General features: G+C 38.3%; 1 protein-coding gene across 4 annotated transcripts in view; it reads left to right on the forward strand.

The window, feature by feature from the left end:
- Positions 1-26,562, forward strand: part of CORIN (corin, serine peptidase) — a 119,116-nt gene that overhangs the window by 40,999 nt on the left and 51,555 nt on the right. For all 4 annotated transcript variants that reach the window (XM_085059026.1, XM_085059027.1, XM_085059028.1 and 1 more), the window contains 3 exons: positions 442-652; positions 17,605-17,786; positions 25,614-25,727. In XM_085059026.1, coding sequence (XP_084915152.1) covers positions 442-652; positions 17,605-17,786; positions 25,614-25,727 — 507 coding nt within the window. The remainder of the gene's footprint in view (positions 1-441; positions 653-17,604; positions 17,787-25,613; positions 25,728-26,562) is intronic.

A 26,562-nucleotide genomic window follows, 5' to 3' on the forward strand; every position in this document is an offset into this window, starting at 1 on the left:
GGAGAGGCAGCTGCAAAGTAGAATGGTAGCAAAAAGAGAAACTTTATGGTAACACCAAAGCCAGAGCAGCTTCAGAACCCAATTAGCCTTATTTTTTTTCTGGGTGACTTCCATTCTCAGCTTCCTCTGAATTCAATTGTATCCAGGCTGTGTCAAAAAGAAATTATTTTTTTGTTATTTCTAGTCCAGTTTTGCACAAAGCCAGAGGATTGTGAAAGTATCTAAGAGCTTATTTGGTTTTCCAAGCTAAGCGTCTCTGGTTTAATTTTTTTCTTATTTTTTGACAGTATTATGACAGCCCTGTGGAATGTAATCTTGCCCGTGAGATACTGGCATTGCTTATATATTATAAATACTGAGTAGTCAATTCAATATATGCTTTGAACCAGATATTCAGTGGTGATACTATTGTTCTAAATATATATTGTTTTGATTTCACAGGTGCCTGCACAAATATCACCAACAGCCAGTGCCAAATGCTGCCATATAACTACACCACTGTCACTTCAGTTCTTTCTATTGTCAAGAATATTGAAATGGAAAAGTTCCTGAAGTTCTTCAGTTATCTCAATCGTCTCAACTGCTATCAACACATCATGCTGTTTGGCTGTAGTCTTGCTCTTCCTGAATGCATCAGTGACGGTGATGACAGGTATTTGGGAATGAAAATCATCACTGACTAGAGCCAATTGCGGTAAAATACTCTCTGTCAAATCAGACAAGGGAGGATCTAAACTAAGTCTATGACCTTCTCATTGCAAAATGCCTGTCTGTCAAAGCTATTGACAACATTTCTTGGCCATGATAAGCCAACTGTAATAGAGCTCTCTTAGAAAAAAATATTGCCACTGTATAGACTAAAACTGTGATATTTGGGCAGTCAGGCTTATTTTCCTAAAGAAGCTTGTCCAGAATTCTTCTCCTATCTGGCTATGCCAAAATGGAATGTTTTGTAACAACATTAATGCCTTGGATATGTATAGCACTGGCATAAAGTGGGGTGGCAGTTAAACTTCAGATTTATTCAATAATTTCCTTCAGCAAAGTTAATATTTTAAATATATTTTTTGGTATTAAATTAGCAGGATGTGTTCAGGGTGACATAAACTATTCTGGAAGCTTAATGAGCATTTATTTTTTTCTGCATTTACATAATTTCCCATCATTAGTATAATGTGCATGCACTTTTTGAGTTTGATTTGAAAAAGGATCAGTGAGTCTAGCAGAGCTAAAATCAAAAGGTTACACAAAAAGGGAAAAAGGAATATTTTTTGATACCTGTACACAATCTTTGCTGTTTCTGGGGGAGGAAAGAAAGAGGATAGGTTTCTTTCTCCCTGTTTTCAATTTTTCCTTATTTCCACTTCCTCCATTGTGAAATTCAGTGGAAGAGAATATGAGAATTGAAGAAGTGTTTCAAATAACATAACGAGAACCAGGAAGTCGAAAGCTGTGTAGTTTAGAAGGGAGAAGATACTTATGAAAGAAGTTCTGTGAGAACTGATGTAAAATTCAGTTGCCAGTGAAAGGTACAGTCTCACTGCAGGCAATATATGCCTGCCATTTCCAGTGCAACACTGTAATTCCTGGACTGGCTAATTAAGCTCACTAAAGTGACAGAAAATCAACCCAGAATAAAGGTGTACAAATGGATAGGATTAGTGGGGAGGAAAGGCAGCACAGGTAACAGTGGAGTGAGACTGACCTTAAGACTGGCTGAGTGGTTTAATCCAAATACACCTGTGTACATATCTTTGTTAGCCTACGAAAAACTATTTTCAATTACTCCTGTTTAATTGTGTGCATTATTAGTTATTATACTGCTGCTCCAATTCAGTATTACAATTGTTCTACTCGATGAATCTGATAACAAACAGCTTTACACTACCTGTTTTCTCTAAAATTCATTGAATAATATAAGAAAAGTAGGTTCAGGTAATAGATTGATGCATTTAAATGTTTGACAACAGAATAGGCCATTTTTCTGTTGCTTCACTTGCTCTGCCTTATTTGGAATTTGACTTTCACAAACCTTTTGAGAGCAAGTTGTGTGTATCAAAAGTGCAAAGCTCTTAAATCAATCAAATAAGTAGAATGGTGGAAGGATAAATTTTGTACATTTTCTTTTCCATTTGTTTCCCGAATACATGTTTTTGCTCTGTTTCTGGTGACAACCAAAATACTTTGAGGTTCAAGAGTCAGCAGTTTCCTTTGTAGGGCTTTTTTTCTTTCTTTTTTATTTTTTCTTTCTTTTTTTTTTTTTTTTCAATTTATTTCCATAGCAGCAGCCTTCTCCCATTGGTTCATAATGTCAAAGCTGGAACTGGATTTCGATGTTCTGTTTTATGTCCTGGAGGTTACAGTGGTTCCTCTATTTGTATTTTAAAATCTTTATTTTTTGGGTGGAATATATTCTGGCCCCTGCAGGCTGGTGGGGAAGAAGGTCCAATGTGAGACTGCAAATGATATAAGATTAAGTTAGAATTTTACTTCATTTTTAGTAATCATGTCTCCAGAGTGCACCATGGGTGTCACTGAATGTGCATTGACTGCAGTCAGAGTGGCAACCATGGGATCAACAATGTGCTGGTTAATTAAGTCTAGTTTGCTAAACATGAGTTTTCCTAATCTAACTTCTGCTTTTTTCTTTAAACAAGAATACCTTTTTTTTTTTTTTCTGTAGGCAACTAAGTGATTTTTGTGATTACTGTCTTTCTTGTAGCATCCAATCATTGCAGGCAAGCACATACATATTTTAAAGCTCAGAATAACTTATTCTAAGGAGCATCAGATCTGCATAAAGTAGTTGTTTAACACCTTCCCTTCCCTTCTCACCCAGCCCCTTCCCTGCCTTCCCCCCATAACTCCTGTCAGAGAGATCTAGAGAAAAGCACATGATTTAATGGGGGGAAGTTGCTTTGTGTATGCTGAGAGCAGATACCAAAAATGAAAGACAGACCTGTGTTGGGCCTGTTGAATAGGGGAATCTGGTAAGCAGAGCAAACTGAAGTGGAAGAGTCACTGTGAAAGGCCCCTGGTGATAATGATGTCCATATGCTGTAGTGCTTTTTTTGGTACTGTTGTTGTCTTTAACATACAGAATGACAAAACATACACTAATGTGGTGATTCATGTTGTGAACACTTGTTACTGACATCATCATTGCTTCCTCCCATCAGTTACAGCTGTTTCATTCTAACATCAGTGTATATGTATGAACATAATTTTTCATCTGTTGATACCTCTTTGTTTTGTGAAGCAATTGTTGCTAATGTATGTAAAGCTTAATTTGACAAATGTTGTTTACACAGCACAGAGGAGATGAAACTCCTGTAATGCTTAGTTGTCTATTCTTAGGCATTTTTGAGAGTCTGTTGGCAGCTTGCAGCCATGGGAGCAATAATTGTAACAGTGCATTACAAGAAGGAACAAGAGGGAAAGTTACAAGCACTAACCTTTGGCATCCAGTGAGCTGTCATTACACAGCTATTCTCTGATATTTAAACTTATGTCTGTTTCCCATTTATCTTTCATGCATTTATAAAAATTGTTTTCATTAACACTTGAAGGAGATTAAGTTTTTAGGCAGAGAGAACATTCAGTGTTTGTGTAGTTAGGCACAGGGGTTTCTGAATACTACCACAATACTGTTGCTCTTCAAAAATGTTCTTCTCTGTCTTACTGCAGTGAAACCACGCATGATGGTAAAAATATATTAATTTTGAAAGCTGTATTTAATTTCAGCAACTGCATATAAAATCAGCTAGCCCTGCTCTTTTAAGAAAATATGTAACAGTGTCTTTATAATACTTCCCAGTACAGATAAAGATTGAAAGTACAACTAAAACGTGTGAAAATGGAACATGGAAAGTTGAAGTGCAGTAAGTCTTTTTTGCTTGCTTACCCATAATTTGTGTAGTAAGGGACTGCTTATTTAAAGGTGTTATGCAACTTCCTGCTTCTTGAGTAGATGGTTCAGATCTTTCCAATATAACTTCAAAATCAGCCTTAAAACCCCTGTCCTAACACAGTCAAGCAGCACTGCTAAGAAAACATGGCTCAGTCCTGAAAAGTAACAGCAGTGGTGGAAGGACACATTAAGCTAAATGTGCTGAGCTAATGACTTCTAAAACATTCCCAGTAGTAACTTTGACCTTTTGGGTAGGGGTAGTCTGCATCCTTTGACCACCACCTGCAACACTGGTACTTTATTTGTTGTGAGAGGGATCTGTCCTCAAAGCTGTTGGTTATGATTAATGATTTAGTCCAATGAATTCTCCATTAGCACTGGAGAGTGGGCCAAAGGCCAGTTACTACAATGCAGTGAATGTTTATTTGTAGCAACTCACGTGCATTGGATTCCACAATTCAAGAAGATTAAAAAAAATTAGTTTGCAATTTTTTCAGATTTTCAAAATGAAAAAAGGATGTATTTTAAAGCCAAAATTAATGTAAAATTTAAAGATTTAAAATCATTAGACAGGTTCATAGTAGGTCAGCCTATAACTGCATAATGCAAACAGACTCATTGGTTGATGCTTTCTAATATTTCCTGCACTCTGTGAAATACATTTCATCAAAAGTCTTGGAAAGATAGGCAGGCTATATAAGGTCCTGAAGGCCCATGTACATGACTTATTTTGAATTTTTATGCTGGGAATAAGTTTGAAGCTCATGGATTCTCATACATCTTTGCTGTCATGCTGCCTTTAAAACATAAATAATAGCTTGAGTACTTACATTAATACTCTGTGCAGAAGTTTATTCCAGAAAGCTGAGGAAATGCCTTCCATTGATAGATCCCCAGAGTCTTAAATGTTTGGAGATCAAACTTAATTTAGGCTCTGCCTAGAAAATAATATTAGGGCAATGCAAATTAGAAAGTGTAATATGCTCCCAAGGTAAAATTCTAATGTACATTGGATTTCTGTACCTTTTTAGTCACTGTGCTTTCTTTCACGTCAGATATCTTTGAAAATAGAGTTGTAAAGTTGCTTGTCTTCAGTTACAGCTCAAAGAGGCCATCTGAGTTCATGGTTTTTTATACTGGATGCTGTACAAATGTGCCCTCAGGGGCAGCCTCCTGCCTCTGAAGGTTTATAACCCACATGAAGAAAACTAGTGAAGGATAGGATAGGAAGAGAAAGTAATACTGTCACATTAATGGCTAGGGAAGCTGCGACTGAGCAAGAAATTTGCAGTACAGCAGAGAACTAACATGTAAACTTATAGCCTGTGTCTTTAGCCACAACATTATACTTCATCTTGATTAAAGTCTGAAAATTAATTTCACTCATTTATTCATTTTACTTGTAATCTAATGCACAGTGAATGTATGGCAAAACTCTCTGCCATAATTCAACTTTTTTCTTTTTTTCCCTTCAGATTAATTCTAAAGGGCAAAATAATACAATGAGAGGAAAACACTTTCTTTGATTTTCAGGCTTTGTCTTGCAAAGGAGTTTGTCATGCTAATGTCTATATGTAACAAATGTTTTATTGTGCTACAGTATCTATGCTACACACAACATAGCCAGGTAAAGACTTGTAGAAAACAAAAGAGGTCAGAATAGGTCAACGTTTTATGTTTGGAATGGGAGAAACTGAGTAATGAAAATTAGGTTAATAATAAATAGGGTCTGAGAAGCTGTGGATAGTTTCTGTGCAGTCAAATATTCTTTGAAGAGCTGCTCTGTTATGAGTCATAGTGGCAATTTCAATGCTGTGGTTTTTTTCTGATTGTCTTAATTTTTTTTCTGTAATTAATAAAAAGGAAAAAATTAGAAAGTGTCATTTTCATTGTGGATGTAAAGTAGGATGAAATATTAGGTCCAAAAAAACAAATCCAGAAATATGTGTTGTGTCTTTTATTAAAAGCCGTCAACAGCTTAAAACAATTTCATTGATGTTCTGTTAAAAATGGAAGAAAAATCAATCTTCATAGAATAAGAGATATCTGTCTATTATGTTTAGTGTAATCCATGTCTGAGACCAGGGATGTGGTTATTTCCCTTTTTGCTTTTCTGAACTTCACTCAAAACTTATCCATGTTCTTTGTTTCCCCTGCAGACAGTGAAATTAATTTTTTATTATATTTTATCATAAACCTGTCAGAGTTGTTTTTGTTGAAATTGATGGTATTTATTTTTAAAAATAATCTGCAGCATTGGTGACAATCACTTACCGGCTCTCCAAGGAATAAGGTGGGACAGTTGTCTCCTACCACCCCTTGTTGTCTCTTTATGTTCTTCTCATGACTCCATCCAGTGTAGTTCTTGCCATGACCCAGGCACATGGAGTGGAGGCTTCTTTCAGATGCTTGTAAAGTGACTACCAGCTGTTTCCTGAGTTTGCAGTCCTGCCTTTCATACCCTGTGGGAGTTGCTTTATCCTCCCAATACACTTACTTTCTGATAGTTCCTCTTTAGCCTAAGCAATTTAACATGAATCACAAAGGCTATTCCAGATGTATTTTCGGGCAATGGTTGTTTATGAAGGAGATACAGAAGATTAGAAATTTCAGTTCTTTAATCATGCATAAAGCAGAGGTGATGTTCAACAGGTGAAGTGATTTTTACCTAGAATGTTTGAAATCACATGTCTCCTGTTTTAAATGTTGCCACATCTTGGCATTCAGCCCTTTAGAATTCAGCAGACTGTTGTGAAATCTGGTTTTGGATATAAAGGAGTTATAATCCAGTCTTCAGTTTTTAAATCTGGGTGTGGTTCATTCAAGTGCAGTTGTGACTTGAATCACACAACCTTGGAGATCCAGCTAATGAAAAACATGTATAGTCCAATCCTGTCCTAAGGGAACACAAAAATTAGAGAGCAAGAGAATGTGATAAAGTTGTGAATGCTTGCCCACACAAATAGTGTTCTCTGTCTGCCAGTTTTCTGGGGAGTTTTTTGTGTCTTGTCATTGTTGATTTAAAGCATTCTTCTAAGGAAATTGATGTAAATGTTTCTGTTTAGGAGAAAAATTGAGAAATACACAGGGTCTGTGTTATTTGAGAAAGCCCAGAACAGCAGAACAAATTAATACCTTTAATTTTGTCCTTCCTACCAGTTAATAATCTTCCAGTAGCTGTAATTTAACCAATAGCTATAGTAATAGTGATTTTAGGGTGTAATTTTTTGGTAAGTGAATTGAGGATAGAGTTTCTAATGGCAGATAGTCAACATGCCCTGGCAAACATTGTGTAAATCTTTCCTATACAATGTAAATACTCAGTTTCAGCTCCAGTCTACCATTGAGTTGGTAGAACACTTTTATTCAAGGTGAAATAGAACTGATTGGCAGCAACAAAAAAGTGAAATTGTTGAGCAGTGTAATACACTGGGTAGGGATTTGAACTAGCAAAACTGTCTGTTTAGGATATCTGTAAAATAGCACTAGACAGTTCCTACATACTTTTGAAAGTGTGTATGTGCAGTAACAGATGTCATATGGAAAGTCACGATTGAAAACATGTTTCAGTGAATGTGCTGAACAGGCATGTATTTCTAAATATAAGGAGACAGTGAATAAAATCAGAGTGACTTGAAATTGAAGATTGAATAGGTCACAGATATATGGATCAAAGAAAATCTACAATATGCAGATTCAGAAAGGGATGAAATTCTAGCCCAGAGAAAGGAATGAGAAGAAAACAAATCCCCAAGCCCCAACTCCTGCTCTGAGGAAAGATAGATTTTCAAGAAAGAAAACTTTATTTCTGCTGTCCTATGAGTAGACTATGTTCTTCATGAGACATAAGTGAGACCTTTAGTAAAGAAACAGCTGATTTACATCTGACTTCAATGGAGGGAATGCTCACACTCTTCTGAAATATTGGAGTGGATCATCTTGCCAAGAAATAAATGAAGAAACTTGAAGAAACAACAGTCACAAAGTAGCATTTCTGGACATACACCTTTCTTCTCAATGCAGCCTGTATTATTCATAAATAATTTAGTAGCTCATGAGTTATTTTATGAGTCTTTTCTAGCTGTTATTCATAAGGCAGAAAACAGTGTGCTGATGAGAAGATTATAATTTGCATTGTCCCTCAGAACACAGATTGTGGAGTCAACATGTCATATTCATCACCCTAGGATCCACTACTACTTGGTCCCAAGCTGAGACAGTATAAAGTTGACAAATATAAAGTTTGCTTTTGCAAGGAATGCTAAGGAGAGCATGGGCAATGATGTGGCATGGGCCAAAATGCCAATATATATAGTTGATGAACATATCTTAGAGGACCCTTTCTCCAGATGTGCATCATTTTTGAGAGGGGGAAAAAAGGAAAAGCACCATTTAATTTTTCTTTTTTTAATGCCTAAAAAAATGCCCTGGACAAAACAGAAAGAAAAAAAATGGGTTGCTCAGGAAAAAACAACTCTGTAATCACCAAGATTGCTCAAGCATTTGAGCACTGAAACTTGAAATTTGTTTGGAAAGTTGCTCTAATAAGCAGTAAGCTCTTCCTCATCATGCTGTTGAAAGAGGGAGATAAGGGAATTAGAAGATAAAATGTGTTTACCTAAGGGGAACTTCTGTTTGTAAAGTTTATGTACCTGTGGATATGCATGGAGAACTTAATCCCCGATTTCTAGCTTACACATCTGAAAAACCATGGAGTCTCTGAGAGCATCTCTGTAACTCTCATGGCTCAGCTGCTGTGGGTGGACCTAAAGTGTCCCAATAGCTAGGGGTGGCTCTGGATATAGCTAAAGGCCCTTACAGGTACAGGGCCTGAAGTTAGCTCTGTGATGCCAACTCTTTTACACAGGTGCAGTGTAGGGAAGGACAAACCAGGGGCAAAATATAGGGGAGAAGGACAGAGAAATAGGATGCTGGAAAGAATGTGTTTTTCCCATTCAGAGAACTGTGCCTTCCCTGTTGACCACAAACAGAGGCTGTTTAAAATTACTGGTACATATAATTTGTAAATAAGTCAATGAAAAGAAAGAGGGGATTGCCCAAGAGATTAATTTAAAAAATCAAGAGTTTGAACAGTAATAACAATGCAGGCAATGGCATCCTACATTGGCCAGAATGGGGTGTGGTCCAATGCGTGTGAAGCCAGCATTTGCCATAGCAGGCAGAATCAAAACTCCATGCAGTCTTTCACCCTTCCCACTGATCTAATTTCAAAGTGTGTGTGTTGGGGGGAATTATAATAGACCAGAGTTTAAAGAATTTCAAAGAGAGAAGCATTTTTGAGAACATTCTGGACATGGGAATGTCTGCTGGAAAATGTATTTCACAATGCTGCTTAGAGAAGTTAAGAGAAGGGAAGGAGGCAGAAAAGAAAATCAGAAGGACTGGTTATTTTATGAATGCATATTTTATTGATTAATTACCTTCAGTCCTGTTGTTGCAATGATTTGTTGTATGTATTATCTACTATAAGCTGTAATTTATGGTTTCTAAGTTGGCATGTTAGCTAGAGTTAGTAAGTCATTCTCCTGCATATGCAATGTATTATTTCTTATAAATAAATAATGATCATTTATGTAGCTGAAATAATTGTTTGCAACTACTCTTAAAAATTAGCATGACTTTTTGTTAATGTTTGTTTGCTAATTGAATCTATCTGCTAGAAAAACACACTCTTCTCACAAAATGAAATTTATTAATTTAGTAAATTGCAATAATTGTAGGACAGGAACTTTCAGTAAGATCTTGAATTTTCATAAACATTTTAGGAGTATCAACACTTATCATTTCTTACGGGACTGGTGTACCTGGGTTCACAACCAGAAACGTAGATATAAGGTAACATTTTATCTTAGTTTGGTAGATAGAACACTTCTACTATATATGAGTATACCCTCTTGTGAAGCAATTAATAAACAAAAGGGTTTTGATTGAAGCGTGGCTAAAAAATTCTCCAATAATTCATATGCTTTTCAGCTCATATTTAGGTTCTTTTAGTGCCCACCTTATTGACAAATAACTTTTAAACCATCTGCACTAAAACCTAATGAGGATTCAGTGCCTGGGACATACTTTGGTTTGTCTCTTCTGTGGGAAGTTATTGTTGCCCTGTTAGAGACCCCAGTGGTAATCACCAGGCTTGCAGGTTGAGCAGGGCAGTGAAACTAGAATCGCGTGATTATGCTGATGGGGAGGAGAGAAACTTCTGGAACTCTTCTTGCTCAGATCAGGACCAGCATTAAAGATGAATGGAACTCCACAGGGCCATTTCCAGTTGAGCTTTGAATATCTCTAAGGATGGAGGTTCTTTCTGGAGAACATATTCCAGACCACTCTTTTATGATAGATAATGCCAGTGGTGGTGAAAGGATCTGTATTATCCTACCCCGCTGCTTGTTATTCCCCATCTCAGCAATACCTTTTCCATGTCCTGTCAGGGGTGTTTGTTCAGCTCCATGACAGATTTGATTTGGAAACTGATCTGAATTAAAGTAGGAATGGCTGATATTATCCATTGTATAACAGCATGAAGTGCCATGCTGGCACAAAGAAGTAGGGAAGAGAGGTGGGGAGAGGTTCTGGAGCAGGTTGATGGGGGATAGGACAGTTTCTTAAAAATGGTGACATCTGCTCCTGCCAGATTTAAGTGTTTGTGAAACAACACTAATGTGAGCTTGAAGTAGCATGATAATGCATTGCAGTGGTTTTCTACTTGACAGAGAGGATCCTTGTATGTCAATGAGTGAGAGGTGTGTCTGTCTGTGATTCTTTAGGATTCCTGACAAGATGTGGCTCAGAAAGTTTTAACTTGGATTGATTCTTGAGGTCTTCCTTTTGGCAATCCTCTGAAGTGCACAGGGAAACATGAGTTATGGAAAGCTACATTAAATAAAGGGTATCTCTCACAGTCATCTGTTGAAATAGGAGGCAGTCCTTTAGGTACAATAATTTCAATGCTGCATGAGAAAATTTATGCTTCTGCTGTACCGTGTATGCTTTGGGGCTTTCTGATTGTTATGGTATTAAAAGCTCAATTGGTGATGTGTTGTGCTGTCATAGAAAGTGACCGGGGAGTCAGAGTGGATTTCTGAATTTGTTTCTTGCTCATTCGTAGAATCATACAATACCCTGGGCTGGAAGGGACCCACAAGGATCATCGAAGTCAACTTCTGGCCCTGCACAGGACCATCCCCAAGAGTCACACCATGTGCCTGAGAGCATTGACCAAACATGTCCTGAACTCTGTCAGGCTTGTGCTGCGACCACTTCCCCAAGGAGCCTGTTCCAGTGCCCAGCCACCCTCTGGGGCAAGAATCTTTTCCTGATATCCAACCTAAACCTCCCCTGACTCAGCTTCATGCTGTTCCCTTGAGTCCTGTCACTGGTCACAAGAGTGAAGAGATTGGTGTCTGCCCCTCCGCTTCCCCTCACAAGGAAGCTGCAGACTGTAATGAGACCTCCCCTCAATCTCCTCCATGCTGAGCAGCCCTCAGTCTCTCCTCAGATGGTTCCCTTCTAGACCCTTCACCATCCTTATTGCCCCCCTTTGGGATTAATCTCTAGTGGATTTATCTCTTTCTTATGCTGTGATATCCAAAACTGCACACAAGACTCAAGGTGAGGCTGCTCCAGCACAGAGCAGAGCAGGACAATCCCCTCCCTTGCCCAGCTGGCAGTGCTGTGCCTAACGCCCCCCAGGACACAGCTGGCCCTCCTGGCTACCAGGGCACTGCTGGCTCAGATAGACTTGACTCCTTATTTTGGTCATAATAGTTTATCTGGGTTTTGTCTACAAAATAAATTATTACACTGACTAAAAATCCTAACTTGCATTGTAGAGACTCTACGTGTCCATCCTTAAGGATATCAGCAGAGTTTGGCCACATTGTCTGAACAACATTTTTAGGCTTGAAAGAGACATTAAATAACAGCAGTTGAAGATGTGAAATTCAACAGCAGCTGCTGCTGCCTTTACTAATTTTTGGATGGATAAGAAGAGTCTTTTTAATCTAATGGTATATTTGGGTTTGTTCCCAGTTCCACTTTCACTGGTATCAGGAATTTATATTTCCTCCTGCATGAACAGCCTTCAGAGTTCTGTGTGAGCTCTTAGTTAAGTATGGTACACTTGGATATCAGATTTGTTTACAGACTTTTGTGAGCATAACTCTTTAGCTGTCTCCCTTCTGTTGCCATAAAATATGGCAACTATTAAGGAATAGTTAATAGGACATGTAATTCTTAGAGGAAAAATACAATGCATCTGTATAGACCCACAGAAGAGATTCCAGTCCATCTTTTTAATCTAATTTGGTTTTGAGGCTTTTTTGTTCTCATGGCCTTTAAACAGATTGTTTGTCCATGCTGCAGGCAATCCATTCAGAATCTCCATCTTTTTAATTCTCTTTGTATAACCCAGTCAGTCTCTTGGAAAGGGCATTTCTCTTGTGGCTCATCTGTGATGGCCAGCTTCACGGCAGCAGAGGGAGCATTCATGAATGTGTGAGTGAGAACTGGCTTTCTGCACTAGCTGTAAATCCTTATCCTGAGTCCCTATAGGGCAGAGGAGTGGGCACCTACCCGCAGTTCAGCCAATTAACACAAGGCCTTAATCTTGTCTAAACAGCTGCAACCATTCTTCAGGCTCCCACCCCAGGGAAACTGAGCTGCTATGCTTTTTGCCCTGTTCACCTCTGAGTCCTTTTTTCTCCTTTAAGATGTTAGGTGTTTCTCAGACTGTGAGTCCTATCCCTTTACAGGTTAATTGTGCATCTTTGTACTTACACAGGGACATGCTTCAAGAAAATATTACATACATTTGAGCTAAAAATAAGGTAGGAGGTAAGAAACATGCAGCTAGATATGCATTGAACATTACAAAGTGTTACATGGAATTGAGGTGCCGTCTTGAAATGTTGCTGTATGGATTCAGTATAATTTTGTTACGTGAAATAAGCACAAAAATGTAAAATAATCTTGCTTTCTTTTCAGATTTTATTATGTAAAGAAGCAAATTTCAGATTGAAACCCATCTCTAGAGACAGAAAAGAAAATGTAACCTTTCAAATGAACTTGCAAGATAGAGATGAAAACCAAACAATGAGAGACAAAAATAAGTAATTTTTTTGTTTATGTGAAAGTGAAACATTAAGCAGCCAATTTGTTTATAAATCCATAAATCAAGAAGTAATATGGAGGGTTTTGTGAGTTTGCCTCATAAAACTCTGTTCAGTGACTGTGCTGCTCTCCATGTTGGAGTACTGTGAGAGGGTCCCGAGAAAGATTTCACAAGAATGGGTACTCTCGAAAACTGTAATTCTGGGTGTGTGTGTTTGCTGTAGACACTTTCTGACATTTATATTCTGTGGAAGTCTTTATTGTTAGAGAATCACAAGAAGTATCAAAGACAATTAGAACTCACAAAGGCTGGTGTGTGAGCTTGTCACTTCAACTTGTTTGATTTCAGGGCTGTAGAAACACAGAGTACCCTCGGTTTTCTTCTTCCCGTAATTTCATCATATTGCAGTTTGTACTTGTACCCATGGTCCCTGCCCCAGCAATTTCTCACAATTGTGTTACTAGTTCCTTTATTTTGCCTCAGGCCTGAGATCCATCACCATTCTTAGCATGTGTGTCTGTGAATGATACAGCAAAATACCCTACAGCTGTTTTTAACTTGGCTCAATACCTGAATGCAGCATATTGTGTGGCAACAGGAAAAGTTATCCTGGAACAACTGAAGGGATGAAATTGGGGAAACAACAGTAATGAGGACCAGCAGTACATGAAAATGTGTGATGAGGGGAAGCGAGACCACCACTCAATATGAGTGATAGGCAAGCTTCGGGGTATTTTACCGCGAGCGTGGTTTATATATTGTTGCAATTGCTTAGGCACTATTTCATTGGCTAAATACAAAAGATACAATTCGCATTCCACTGTTGCTATTTTAGGATACTTTGCATTCCTTTCAACTACAAGTTCCCACCGGTACTTTCCGTGGTACTTTCCCCAAAAGCCCCAAGGTCTGTCCTTGGGCTCCTGTCCTGTCAGCATAACTTGCTCTTATCCTGTCTGCACAACTTACATTTCTCTTGCTACTGCGGCTTAGATGGTTTAAAATGCCTATTTAGGCTGCTCCTGGTTCTGTTCGCACAACGTTCAAGACCTCCACAGAGTCATGGCTGAGATTCTGTAACCTTTGTGTGACAAAAATTTTCGTCAGTCTGCCTTCAGGTTGTCTGTTGAACCACAGATGTGACCTTTAGCAGATGCAGTCAACAGTTGTATGTTCTCGGAGTGATCTTCATGCTGTTTTCAGCTGTGGAAAACCAGCTTGGTTGTATGCCTTTTGCAAATCATTTACCCTCTATTGTTTTAATCTGTAAAATTGCAATGATAAATTTCTCAACAGGGCATGGCTATAACAGTGCTTTTACCAGTGTAGATACTATTGTGAAGACACAAAGAAATGGCATAGATAATAATGGGCACTAGATATATTACTGTATTTACCAGGTTGCAAGGAGAGCCCCTGCAGGATGGTTAATTGTATATTTTATTTAATGCTTTTGTTTGCTTTAGCAATTCTTATTTCTTCCTCCCCTGACATCTTATTCTTTCTTTGCCTGTATCCCTTTGGAGGACCCAATTCAATTTCCAGATGAGAATAAAAAAGCCTTTTTTTTTTTTGTCTCATTGCTCTCCAGGTGAATCAGTTATTTGACCTGTCTTATTATACAGCCTAAAACAGCTGTTACAAACAGAAAAACAGAAAGCAGCACAGAACCAGATCCAGGAATTTGGGAACCAAGTTGCACACATGGCTGCTGCTTCCACATGCCCTCAGTGTCTGCTGAGGTTGAGAGTCAGACCCTTTAGCTACCTTGAATCTTGAGCCAACCTTAGAAAATGTGGTAAATTCAGCAGCAAGAGGAAAATAATTGCCATGAGCATCTTCCCTCTCCTTACTGCTTCTTGTAGTATCTTTCCTTGATAAGTTTTAGTATGCAAAATAACCACTTAAGAAACAGAGTCTACTGATGAGCCCTGTGCATGGTAATGTGATTGCAAAGAAGAGAAGTTGCTATTAGAGGAGGAGTAAATTCTGAAAAGAATTAGTCTAAAAATGTAAAATATCTCTGAGTTATAAGGAGTAGATCCATGTAGGATTATAATCAGGCAATTTGAATTCCAATTTAAGTGAACGCTAGGTGATTGTCTTGAAGAGGAAGTCAGGTCATCTGATTTCAGGCAGAGTGTAACCTCTTTGGAAAGTTGAAGTCAGTTTGCAAAGTTTGTGCTGTATTGTACATACATGCTTCAATGAATATTTAATATACAAGTCTTGATAAATAGCTTCTTCAAATATTCCTTATGCAAATTAAAACCCTATATATATTATCTTTACCCTTAATTTACTTTTAAATAAACTATAAAGAAGGTATTTATTTCTTTTGCTGCCCTACAATTCTTAATGTTGGTATTTCTATGTAGCTGAATTTACTGAAGTTGAATTTTAACTGTGGGGAAATCAATCACAGAGGTAAAAATATGCCACATATCTATTCTTTCATCAAAATCCATTTTTAGGAGCTTTTCCTTTAATATCCTGAACAGCAAAATCACACCCAAATATGTTAAAACCTTCTTCTGTGCCTGCCACTGGTGCCATATCAATTATGGTAAGATTGTGATAGTCCTACCGGTTTAAATGATTGGTCTCTGAGTAGCTGTAAATAAGACTAAGCAAGATAAAGATTTTTAATAATATTTTCATTCTTCAGAAGATTAAGCAACATGTCCATTCTAAACTTGATCATTATCCAGAAATATTTAATTTATGGAGCACACATGACTCAACATTGAAACTGGGCCAACTATTGCAGTAATTGCTGGATAATCTCCATGTTTTCTGATTTGTCAGAGCTTCTCTAGAGACTGCAAATTCTGCTTGGCTTAGTAGATCACTGTGCAGTTGTCTTTTAGAAGACTGGTAATTTGCAAATTATTACTGTTCTGTGCATGTCTGTGGCAGGTTGACTCTGGCTGGTCACCAGTTTTCCTCCAAATCTGCTCTGTTACTTCCCTCCTCAGCCTGACAGAGAAAATTGAACAAAAGACTCACGGATTGAGATATGGACAAGGAAACATCACTCAGCAGCTACTGTCATAGGCAAAACAGACTCAGCTTGGGGAAAGTAATTTAATTCATTGACAATCAAATCAGAGCAGGGTAATGAGAAAAGAAACCCAAATCTTAAAACATCTTCCTCATACCCCTCTCTTCTTCCTGGTCTTGAATTTTGGTCATGAATTCTCTACCTCCTGCCCCCTCAGAGGTGCAGGGGGATGGGGGATATGGGCTGAGGTCAGCTCATCACACATGGTCACTTTCACTCCTTCCTTCTCAGCAAAGGGCTCCTCACACCCTTCCCTGCTCCAGAATGGGGTCCCTCCTACGGGACACAGTCCTCCATGAAATTCTCCAGTGTAAGTGTGTGAGTGCTTCCCATAGGCTGCTGTTCTGCATGAACTGCTCCAGTGTGGGTCACTCCCTCATGGTGCAGTCCTTTAGGCACAGGCTGCTCCAGCTTGGGTTCTCCACAGGGTCACAAGTTCTGCCAGCAAACCTGCTCCATTGTGGGCTCCTCTCTCTACTGGCCCATAGGTCCTGCCAGGTGCCTGCTCCAGTGAGGTCTTCCCACAGGGTCACAGCTTCCTTTGGGCATCCACCAGCTCCAGCATGGGATCCTCCGTGGGCTGCAGGGGGATCTGTGCTCCACCATGCACCTCCAGGGGCTGCAGGGCACAGCTCTCTCACCATGGTCTGCACCATGGGCTGCAGGGGAATCTCTTCTCCAGTGCCTGGAGCACCTCCTGCCCCTCTTTATGCACTGAACTTGGTATCTGCAGAGTTGCTTGTCTGTCATAGTCTCACTCCTTTCTCCTGGCTGCAGTTGCCTTTGCACAGGATTTTTTCCCTGCCTCCTATTTTGAAAAAGTGGTTCCAACCAGAGTGTGTTGAACGTAGTAACAACATTGGCAGCACATTTGTCTTTTTACATACTAAGCAGAGAAAGGCAACCATACCAACTACAGAATACCTATACAAGTGAATATTTTGCTTTATACCAATCTCTTCGTTGCCACGGTAGTCAGGCAGCTCTAGCTGCTTTTTATTCCTTGCTTGTGGTGTTTGCTGCCATGTCCCACAGTTGCAAATAGTACCATGTTATTCTGTTACTGAAAAATGAAACCATAAGTCACTTTTTTGGGTACTGAAGACTTCTTCAGTTGAGGCCACTTACTTGTGAATGCCAGTGAATTTGGCATTCTAGCCATGGTTTCGAGATGGGCAGGTACAACCGAGAGTCAGACATAAAGAGAAAGACACATGTGGTGTACTAGGAAAAAGATCTTTCTGTGGCATTACGAGTGGTTATGAATAAAGGAAAAGTGCATTTGCTAAAACCTAAGAGGTTCTGCAGTCATTTAGACATAAACTGCAAAAATTAAGTTGAAAATTTAATCAGTGTAAGGGGATGGGTATTGCTCTGTAGAATGCAATATTTGTCAAAAGCATTTATTACTACTTTTTGCTCTTTTTAAAAAGTTTTTGCAAGCTACTAAAGTAATAATAATTTTAAATTTTTTTCTCTGTTTCTTTTATTCAGTCGAGGCCTCTTGCCCTGCAGAACATTTTGTGAGGCAGCAAAAGAAGGCTGTGAACCAGTCCTGGGTATGGTAAATGCTTCTTGGCCAGACTTCCTGAAGTGCTCTCAATTCCAAAACAAAACTGAGAATGACACCACTGCAAGGGTATGCTTCTCACCCCACCAAGAAAAAGGAAAGCAGTGTATGTTTTCATTCTTAACTGTTTCACTGTGTTTATGAGTTTTCATTTAATAGTGTATTTTCTTACTCTGTAGGAAAAGCTCTGGGTTCAAACGATTATTTCTTGTTCTGTTATCATGTTCCATCTTACTATTGTGATAAAGTCTGGTTGTCTGTCGATTGTAGTCTGCAGTGCTTTAAATATTTAGGCTGATTTTTTTCAGACTTGTGTTGATTTGAATCCTTTTTATTTTTCATCAAAAATTCTGAGCCATTTCAAGGAAAGAAAAGTAATATGACCTGATGACTTTTTGTTTGCTAAGCTCTAGTAAATACAGGTGTGTTATTTGGAGTAGGAACTTGATACACAGGCCAAATTTCAAGTGTATCTCCTTTTTCTTGCTGTAAAAATGAGCCCAAAACTGATCAAGAGGTAGACTTCTCAAAAAGCGTGGTCTTTATACACTCATACATAGCATCATAGAATCGTTTAGCTTGAAAAAGATAGTGAAGGTCATCCAGTCCAACTGTTAGCACTGTCAAGTCCACCACTAAACCATGTCACTAAGAGTCATGTCTGCACATCTTGTCTTGCACCTTCAGGGATGGTGACTACACTGCTTACATGGGAAACCTGTTCTGATGACTGACCATGAAGCAATCTTTCCTAATATCGAATCTAAACCTTTCCTGGTGCACCTTGAGGCTGTTTCTTCCTGTCATAATGCTTATTACTTGGGAGAAGAAACTGACCCCCACCTTTATACAACCTCCTTTCAGGTAGAGAACAGTAAGGTCTCCTCTGAGACTTCCTTTCTCCAGGCTAAACACCCCCAGCTCCCTCACCACTCCTCAGAAGACTTGTGCTCCAGACCCTTCCCCAGCCCTGTTGCCCTTCTCTGGACTCGCTCCAGCACCTCAATGTCCTTCTTGTACCACGAGGCCCAAACTAAACACAGCATTTGAGGTGGTGTCTCAACAGTGCCTGGTGCAGGGCGATAGTCACTGCTCTGGTCCTGCTGGCCACACTGTTGCTGATCCAGGCTAGGATGCCATTGGCCTTCTTGGTCACCTGGGCACAGCTGGCTCATGTTCAGCTGCTGTCACCAGCATTCCCAGGTCTTTTTCCACTGGGCAGCCTTCCAGCCAGTCTCTAAAAGCAAGGCATTTCCATCTCCTCAGAGGTGCTGCTGTGTTCTCTAGATCCAAATCTAGAGGTGAGATCACACCTGAGAGCAGTAAGCCTGACTTTTTCTCACTGACCCAATTGCTGGGGTTCTCTTGCTGGCACCTGAGACTGCTGTTGATAAGCATTCTCCTGAGAGATGAAGAGACTGGGGCTTGTACAGTTTATCTGTAGATTCTAACTTTTTTAATGACTTCTGTGTGACAATAAACAAGAAAAATTTATATGATAACTGCTTCTCAGTTCTGAAATTTAAAAACCCAAGAAGTTACACTTTAAGACTACCTTAAAAGTTCAGGAAAGTCATTGTATCTTTGAAGGTTAGTTAATGTTAGTTAATGTTACAAGGAGGTAGCTCAGGATAAATAATCTATTTTGATTATTTATCCTGAGCTACCTCCTTGTAGTTCTTGAGTATGCATAATAATACAGCCTAAAATTATTAGACCAAGTCTTTTATCCGTTGGATTCTCTCCATCTCTAAAGGCATATTTTTGAGGAGTCATGAAGTAAAGAAGGCTGTCGTCCGTACCTTCCTTCTTCTGTGGGAACTTTTGTAATGGCTGAGGTAGGGAAAGATCAAAAAGATTGTTTCTTGTTAAAATTGAATGATTTCCAGGAAAACTGAACACTGTCCACAAATGTTAATGATAGAGTCCTATGGTATTTTGTGGAAGTTGCTGTTGTGAAAGCCACAGGGAGCCGTGTCTTAATTGTATGATAAAAATATATGCTAAGTTTGCTGAAAAAAGTAGGTCTAATGGATCTCTCCAAATGGGAACAGTAAGCAAGTAATTATAAAATGCTTATTTTTTTTCCTGTGCCTCCAATTCTCCATGTAAAATAGGACTAAAATTGTCCTTTTAGCTCACAGTATTGTTGTAACCATATATTTGTTGATGCCTTTGGTGTCATAGGGATAAGCATTATATAAATAAGGAGTACAATAATTTTGTCTTCATGGCAGGTTCATAAAACAAGGTAAGAAGCTGTAGCATAAATAAATACATCAGTGTGGTAAATGCTTATACATTAAACAGTAAGGGTAACTAGCCATGAGCAATAGGTGACATATCATTAACTGAATGATCACAGAATGAGATATAATTCTGAAAAAACAGCAGAATATCAAATACCTGGATTTCATGCCTGCGTGATACATAAAATGAATACAAGGTAGCATATAAATATGCCTGTTAAATTTTGACAAATTATAGCTGGTCAGAGTGTTTAAAAGCCCCACAAATCTAGATAGCTGAACTTAGATTAAGCCAGCAGAGATTCATGACTTAACGAAACTTTCAAGTTTCAGAAAATCTTGTGGTTAAAATAATATATTTAGCACTGCTAGAGAAGAAGATTTTTAGAGTAGTGTCAGGTAAATGATTATTGCATAATCTGTATGGCAGGATTGGTATTTATCTGGTAGTAAACTGCAAAAATTACTGATGAGTACACAGTGGAAGCTTGATTTTTCTCATTAAGGGAAGAAATGTACAGCCAGTTGTGAGATTTTCTGCTCTTATCTGACAGACTGTGGTGACCCAGGCTACTTATTGTCAGTTCTGACATCTTGCTATATAAAAAAAGGGTTTCTTAAAATTAAATTTTGCGTTGTGTACTATTGTGTGTGATGATTGAAGATGAATGCTTTTCAGGTAGAATGAGAGACTACAATTGAATGGTGTTCCAGTACCTGCAGGGAACCTACAAGAAAGATGGAGAGAGACTATTTTCAAGAACATGTAGTGATAGGACAATGGGGAGAGACTTCGAACTGAGAGTAGGTTTAGATTAGATATCAGGAAAAAAAATATTTACTGGCAGGCACATCTTCCACTAGACCAGGTTGCTCAGAGCCCAGTCCAACCTAGCCTTGAACACTTCCGGGGATGGGGCATCCACAGCTTCTCTGGGCAGCCTGTTACAGTGCCTCACCACCCTCTCAGTAAAGATTTCCTTCCTAATATCTAATCTAAACCTACTCTCCTTCAGTTTGAAGCCATTTCCCTTGTCCTATCACTGCATGCTCTTGTAAAAAGTTCCTGTCCATCTTTCTTGTAGGCTCCTTTCAGGTACTGGAAGGCTGCAATTAGATCACCCCTAGCTTCACACTGGTGTTTACTGAGAGAATTGTCTTTGACGAATAACTTAGAGTAAAGAATTCAAATACCTGCTGTCAACAGGTATTTATTTTTCTGTAGGCAATGTAATCATATACATCCAATAGATAATGTTTTGGAGAAAATGCTCTTAAAATCAGGAAGACATTATCTTTCTTTTGTGCCCTTGCATTTACTCAATGCAGTGCAAACAAGAGCAAGATGATTTGTGTAACATTGATGCTGAGCAGCTGCAAAACCAGCAATAGTGGAATAATCTTTTGAGGGAGACAAAATGTTTTTCAGTATTGTTGTGTTTCATGGAAACACACACAGATAAAAAAGTATTTCCCCCACCAAATCGCTCTTTAATTCTGTTGATCCTGCATTATATTTTGTTGTGTTCTCTGATTTTTATTCTCCTATTCTGCCTCCCACACTGTTTATCTCTGCCTGTTTCTCTGTATTCCTGTTCTTTGCCTGTTTCTTTTCCAGCTTGGAGTTTTTAATGTGGCCCTTTTAGGCCACATCACTTGAGTGAAAGAAAAAGGTTTTTTGTCTTCTTTCTCCCACAGGGTTTTGCATCCTAAGGAAATAGAGAAATGAACAATTACCTGGGGGTAAGGAGTCGCCAGCTTTTCTAATTCCATGGTTGTGATTGTAGTATCAAAACTTTCTAGAATTGACAGCAACAAGATGCATACACAGTACTGCAGGGTACATGCATGGTATAGGGAGCAGGTGATGAAAATCTGAAGGTGAGAGAACACAGGGATTCCTCTCTGTTCCACCATGCTATTATGGCTATACTGGGTAAGATAAAAAGTCCGTCTGTTTTATAATTCTGACTCCAAAAGCTGATAAATCAAATACCCAGAATAGGAGAACAGGGCAACTATGTCGCAGTACTTTTCCAAAAACTCTTCCATTTTCCATCTGTTTGAGATTCAAGGATTTTTCTGTAATTTGTGACCTACCGTAGATTTTTATTCTGTTATTGTGTCTCTTTGTTTCATGGATCCATATAAATTTTAGCATCCATAGTATCGTGTTCTAAAATTTTAGAGCTTATTAATGCATTGTATGAAGAGAACTGCCTTTTGGTTGTTTTAATACCTCTTAGCTGTTCCATAGCATTAGATAGTAAAAGTTGTCTCTGCTTTGAAAAACAATTAGCATCACTTTCCATGGTCATTTTCACAGTTATATAATGCTTTATCTGTTGCTATACCTTGAAATGCAAACAGATGTCAATCTTGAGGACAGTAAAATAACGTTTATTTCAATCTGTGCTCTCTGCAGCTTTCCAGGGACCATTCCACATAAACTTCTATAGATGACATTCCAGTAATCTAAGCTGGAAAGTACAGCACATAAATGGTCTCAAAGACACTTTTTTGATAGTACGCCAGATACGTATAAAATAAAGCCAGTGGTGTTTAGTCAGGGATTTTGGAAGCTATTCCAGATTGTAAACCTTTCTGGGTAAGGACTAAAACAAGCAAGCTTCTCTATCACCAAGGATTTTATTTTACTTTATTTTATTTGGGCTCAGTTTATTTTACTTTATTTTATTTGGGCTCATTTTACATAACATTTTTAATTATTCATGAGTTTGCCTGTGTGTACATTTGCATGATTTTATTAATAAATGTGTGAATTATTTACAGAGGTATCAGTAATTAACATTTCCCAACAAACTTCTTTAGAAAAACACCTTTTCCGTGTTTAAAAATTTTGAATGGAATGGTCCATATTTTTCCTATTTTAGACATCTATTTCAGGCATTATTCCTTCTGCTATTGCTGCTTTGTTTCAAACAGTCCCAGCATTTCTGAGTATGCAACCTGTGTTCAAGAAAGTCTTATAAATGGTTGCATAACTAAATCCACCAGGTTCCAGATCAAATACCCAGATTTAATATTCAACAAAAGTGTTTGTTTTACAGCATTAGATAAGGCTTTTATAATTTCCATTAAAATCTGATCTTTGGAGGTATGATGGAATAGTCAGCCCACTGAAAACTTCTTGCACAAGCTTGGTGGAAAGCAGAAATTACATTAATTGGAGATACTGTTTGCAGTGTGTGTGCTCTCCTTGCCCTGAGCTCTGCACTGACTGGACCAAACATATCCAGTCATTACCTATTAGAAGACTGCAAGAGGTGAGATGAAAGTTTCTAAAAGTTCCTTCTTATTGCTGCTGGAAGCTAAAACTGAGATAAAGAAAACTAATTTCACTCTTCTTCTTGCTTTTTTTTTGTATAACATACAAGATAAACAGGAAGATTCTCACTTTAGGGATGAAGAAATGGAGAAGGGGTTTGGGATAGAAGCAGAACAAGATAGAGATGTATTAAGGAGGCAGTCAGAATGACTTATAAGTGCTTCAGCATACTTTTGTTCACAGCCCAGAAGTGAATGTGGGATCCCAGAATCTTTGCTCTTCTGATCTGTAACAAAAATTATCAGAAATTCCTGCTGTTTACTTTTATCTTCTCAGGCCAAATTGGCATATTCACACAAAAGATAGGAGTCCATTGCTCTTACTGTTGTAGTACCAGTGAAGCTCTGTGCTGATGGAGATCTCTAAGCAAATCAAGATGGCTCCTTTTGAGCTATTTATGCTGTTTTCCTTTTTTAACATGCAGTAAATTGTGTAAAAGCCAAGTTACAAGAATGTAAGATTACCAATCAGTTAAAGCTGTATTTCCAACCCCAAAGAGCCTTTCTTGTATGATGAATTACACAATTCTGATTATGTTATCATATTCTATTTTTAGCTGACATCATCATCTGTGGGATAAACACTGGTCTCCAAGGAGCTAGTACTTCCATACCAAGGGAGTCTGTTGTTTCTAGGGGCTTCTGCAGAGCTTAGTGACTGCAGCATTTGAGAAGTGCAGTGTGTAGGGCAGGGAGCTGGAGGAATAAAAAGATCATGTTGAACAAGGCACTTGAATAAAAATTTTCTCTACAGCTCTTTGAATACTTCCAGCTAACTGGACTCTTCATTTGTATAACTGGAGTTTATTTGCAACTGAGACATGCTCTTGCAGCTACAGGTAAAGGCAACGAGAGCTATTCTTTGACCCTGTAAAATAATATCAGTTTTCACCCTCAAAAAAAAAAAAAAAACCAAACCCAAAAAAACCACATGCTGATTTTTGTGTCTTAGATTGGTCAGTTGAAGTTATTATTCATTATTTCTTATAACTTCCACTTTAATATCTCATTGCCTCATTTTTTTCCCCTGTAAAATGAGACTGTGAATGTTATCTAATCTCATGTTTGTTTTGAGACAATCATATTTTGCAGTTTTAATACCAGTTTTAATACCGTCCCAAAACTTGTAGAATACAGGTGAGGCTGTAACTCTTCAGTTAGAGGTTAGGAAACATGTCCAACCACACAATGTGAGGGAACCTGCTGAGGAGCACATTATAAGGGTGTGCAAAAGGATGATGCTGGTAGTTTTGCCCTATCTTGTTTCTGATTGAGAGTCAGAAACATTAAATGGCATAAACTAGTTGAAAATTTTTGGTTTAAAGTCTCTTAGTATTCTGGGTGCATTTCTGTAAAGTTAGAGATCTCCTTTAAAATACATTGCATAAGCAGCTCTCACTGCAATAACCGTGTCCCCATTACATAACTAGAAAATTATGTTTGTATTGCAAAATCAAAATTATTTGCTGTCCAAGTGGACAGTACACCTGGGAACGTAATAGAAAAGATTTTGAAATCATTCCTAAGTTTTTATTACAAACAAATTTTTCATAAAGAGTGTATGTTTCAGTTCACTAAGTCTGAGATTGCCCTGTTTCTTGGGGATGATAAAATAATAGTGAAGCTTGGAAAAGAATGTAAATATGTTGAAAGGAAATAATCTCCTGCTGACAAACTTTAAAACTAATAATGAGGGTGCTGAGAGTGTATATATTCATGTGTATATCCATTGCCATAGTACGATAGAAAGGACTGCTATTCTAGAACCACAAATAAAATTAAAAATCTAGATAAATTGTTGAACTTGCAGCCAGTGCAAGCTGAAGCTATTTGTCATTTTTGAAAAACATTCAGCATGTCCAGTGCTAAGTGGTACCTCACAATATCCACTGTTTACTTATTGGTTTGGCAAATTGTGAAGAATATCAAATGGCTGTATGGTAAAATCAGTCTTAAGCAGAAATTATTGTATTTTTGTAGGCACATTAAAGGCCTCTTCCTTAGTCCCAGGGGCAGATTTAACAGCTGTAATAGTCTTTTCATGACTGCCTGTTGAGGTTTTAAAATGGGTCATTCACTGAGAGCAGTTTTAAATGGCTTTGTTCTACCTAAAAAATGGGGATTTTTTTTCTTTCAGGTTTTCCTCTTGACCTTCTTTCATTCAATAGTATTCCTCTGAGAGCCATCCTGGTGTTCTCCAAATTGGAAATATATTTCAATCCCTGTGGGAAACTTTGAATATCTGTTTAACATTTGTAAGACTCCAGTAGCATTAACTTTATAGTGTTGATGCTAACGATTTTTCTCCTCATTCTGTCTCTTTTGCTCTCTTGCAGCACTGTGTGGTGGAGAGGAGAGTTTCTTGTGTGCCAGTGGGATCTGCATCCCAGGGAAACTGCAGTGTAATGGCTACAATGACTGTGATGACTGGAGTGATGAGGTCCACTGCAGTAAGTTTCTTAAACCTTGCAGTTTTCTGCTGAAGTACTGAATCGATCCAGGGGACTGAAGCCTGAAAACTAAAGCAGGCTATTGGCACAAAACAGGAGCTTTGCATGGTGTTTGCATATATTGACATTTGGACTATGTCATTTGTCGTGGACTCTATTTAGCTTTGCTCACTCAGGCCACAGCATGCGCTTTTGATCTGTCAAATTTTATGCCTTGAGGCAGATATTCTGCAAGGAGCTATGTGGAAATTAGAACTATTCATGGGCTTTTTTTTTTTTTAACGGATCAATGGTGTGCATCAGAAGGGAGCACTTCTGATAATCAGCTGAATACTCTTAGTTGTAGTTTTTTCCAGGTCCTTGGCATTGATTTAAGAATAGATGCAAGACCATCTGTTCTGAAAGTTCTCTTGGTCTCAGCCGTGGATGTGATTTATTTAAATTATTCCCAGTATGTGCTGCAGTAGCATACACATATGTGATATCTTGAGTTTTTATTTATTTGTCTGTGGTAGTGCATATCTTTAGAGCTCCTATGTGTTTCTCTGTGTTAACAAAACACCTTGGGCTACAAACACCCTTAGAAAAGCTGAGTAAATGTGCAGAAAGAAAATGGTGAGAAGGGGAAAAAAAAAGAACAAAGGAAAATGTGGAAAAATTATTAAATAGGGACTATAGCAGGACATGATGCCACAAAACAGGATTTCTCACTCAGATTTTGGAAAATGTCAGACTGTGCAGTTTACACTCAACTCAAAAGATTTATTCATATTAGTGATTTAAGAGCCTTGGCATTCCAAAACTCACAAAGCTGCTTCTAAGGAAGTTGTTGTTA

The sequence above is a fragment of the Lichenostomus cassidix genome, chromosome 4 (assembly GCF_008360975.1).
Source record: "Lichenostomus cassidix isolate B80296 chromosome 4, HeHo_3.0, whole genome shotgun sequence".
Classification (NCBI taxonomy): Eukaryota; Metazoa; Chordata; class Aves; order Passeriformes; family Meliphagidae; genus Lichenostomus; species Lichenostomus cassidix.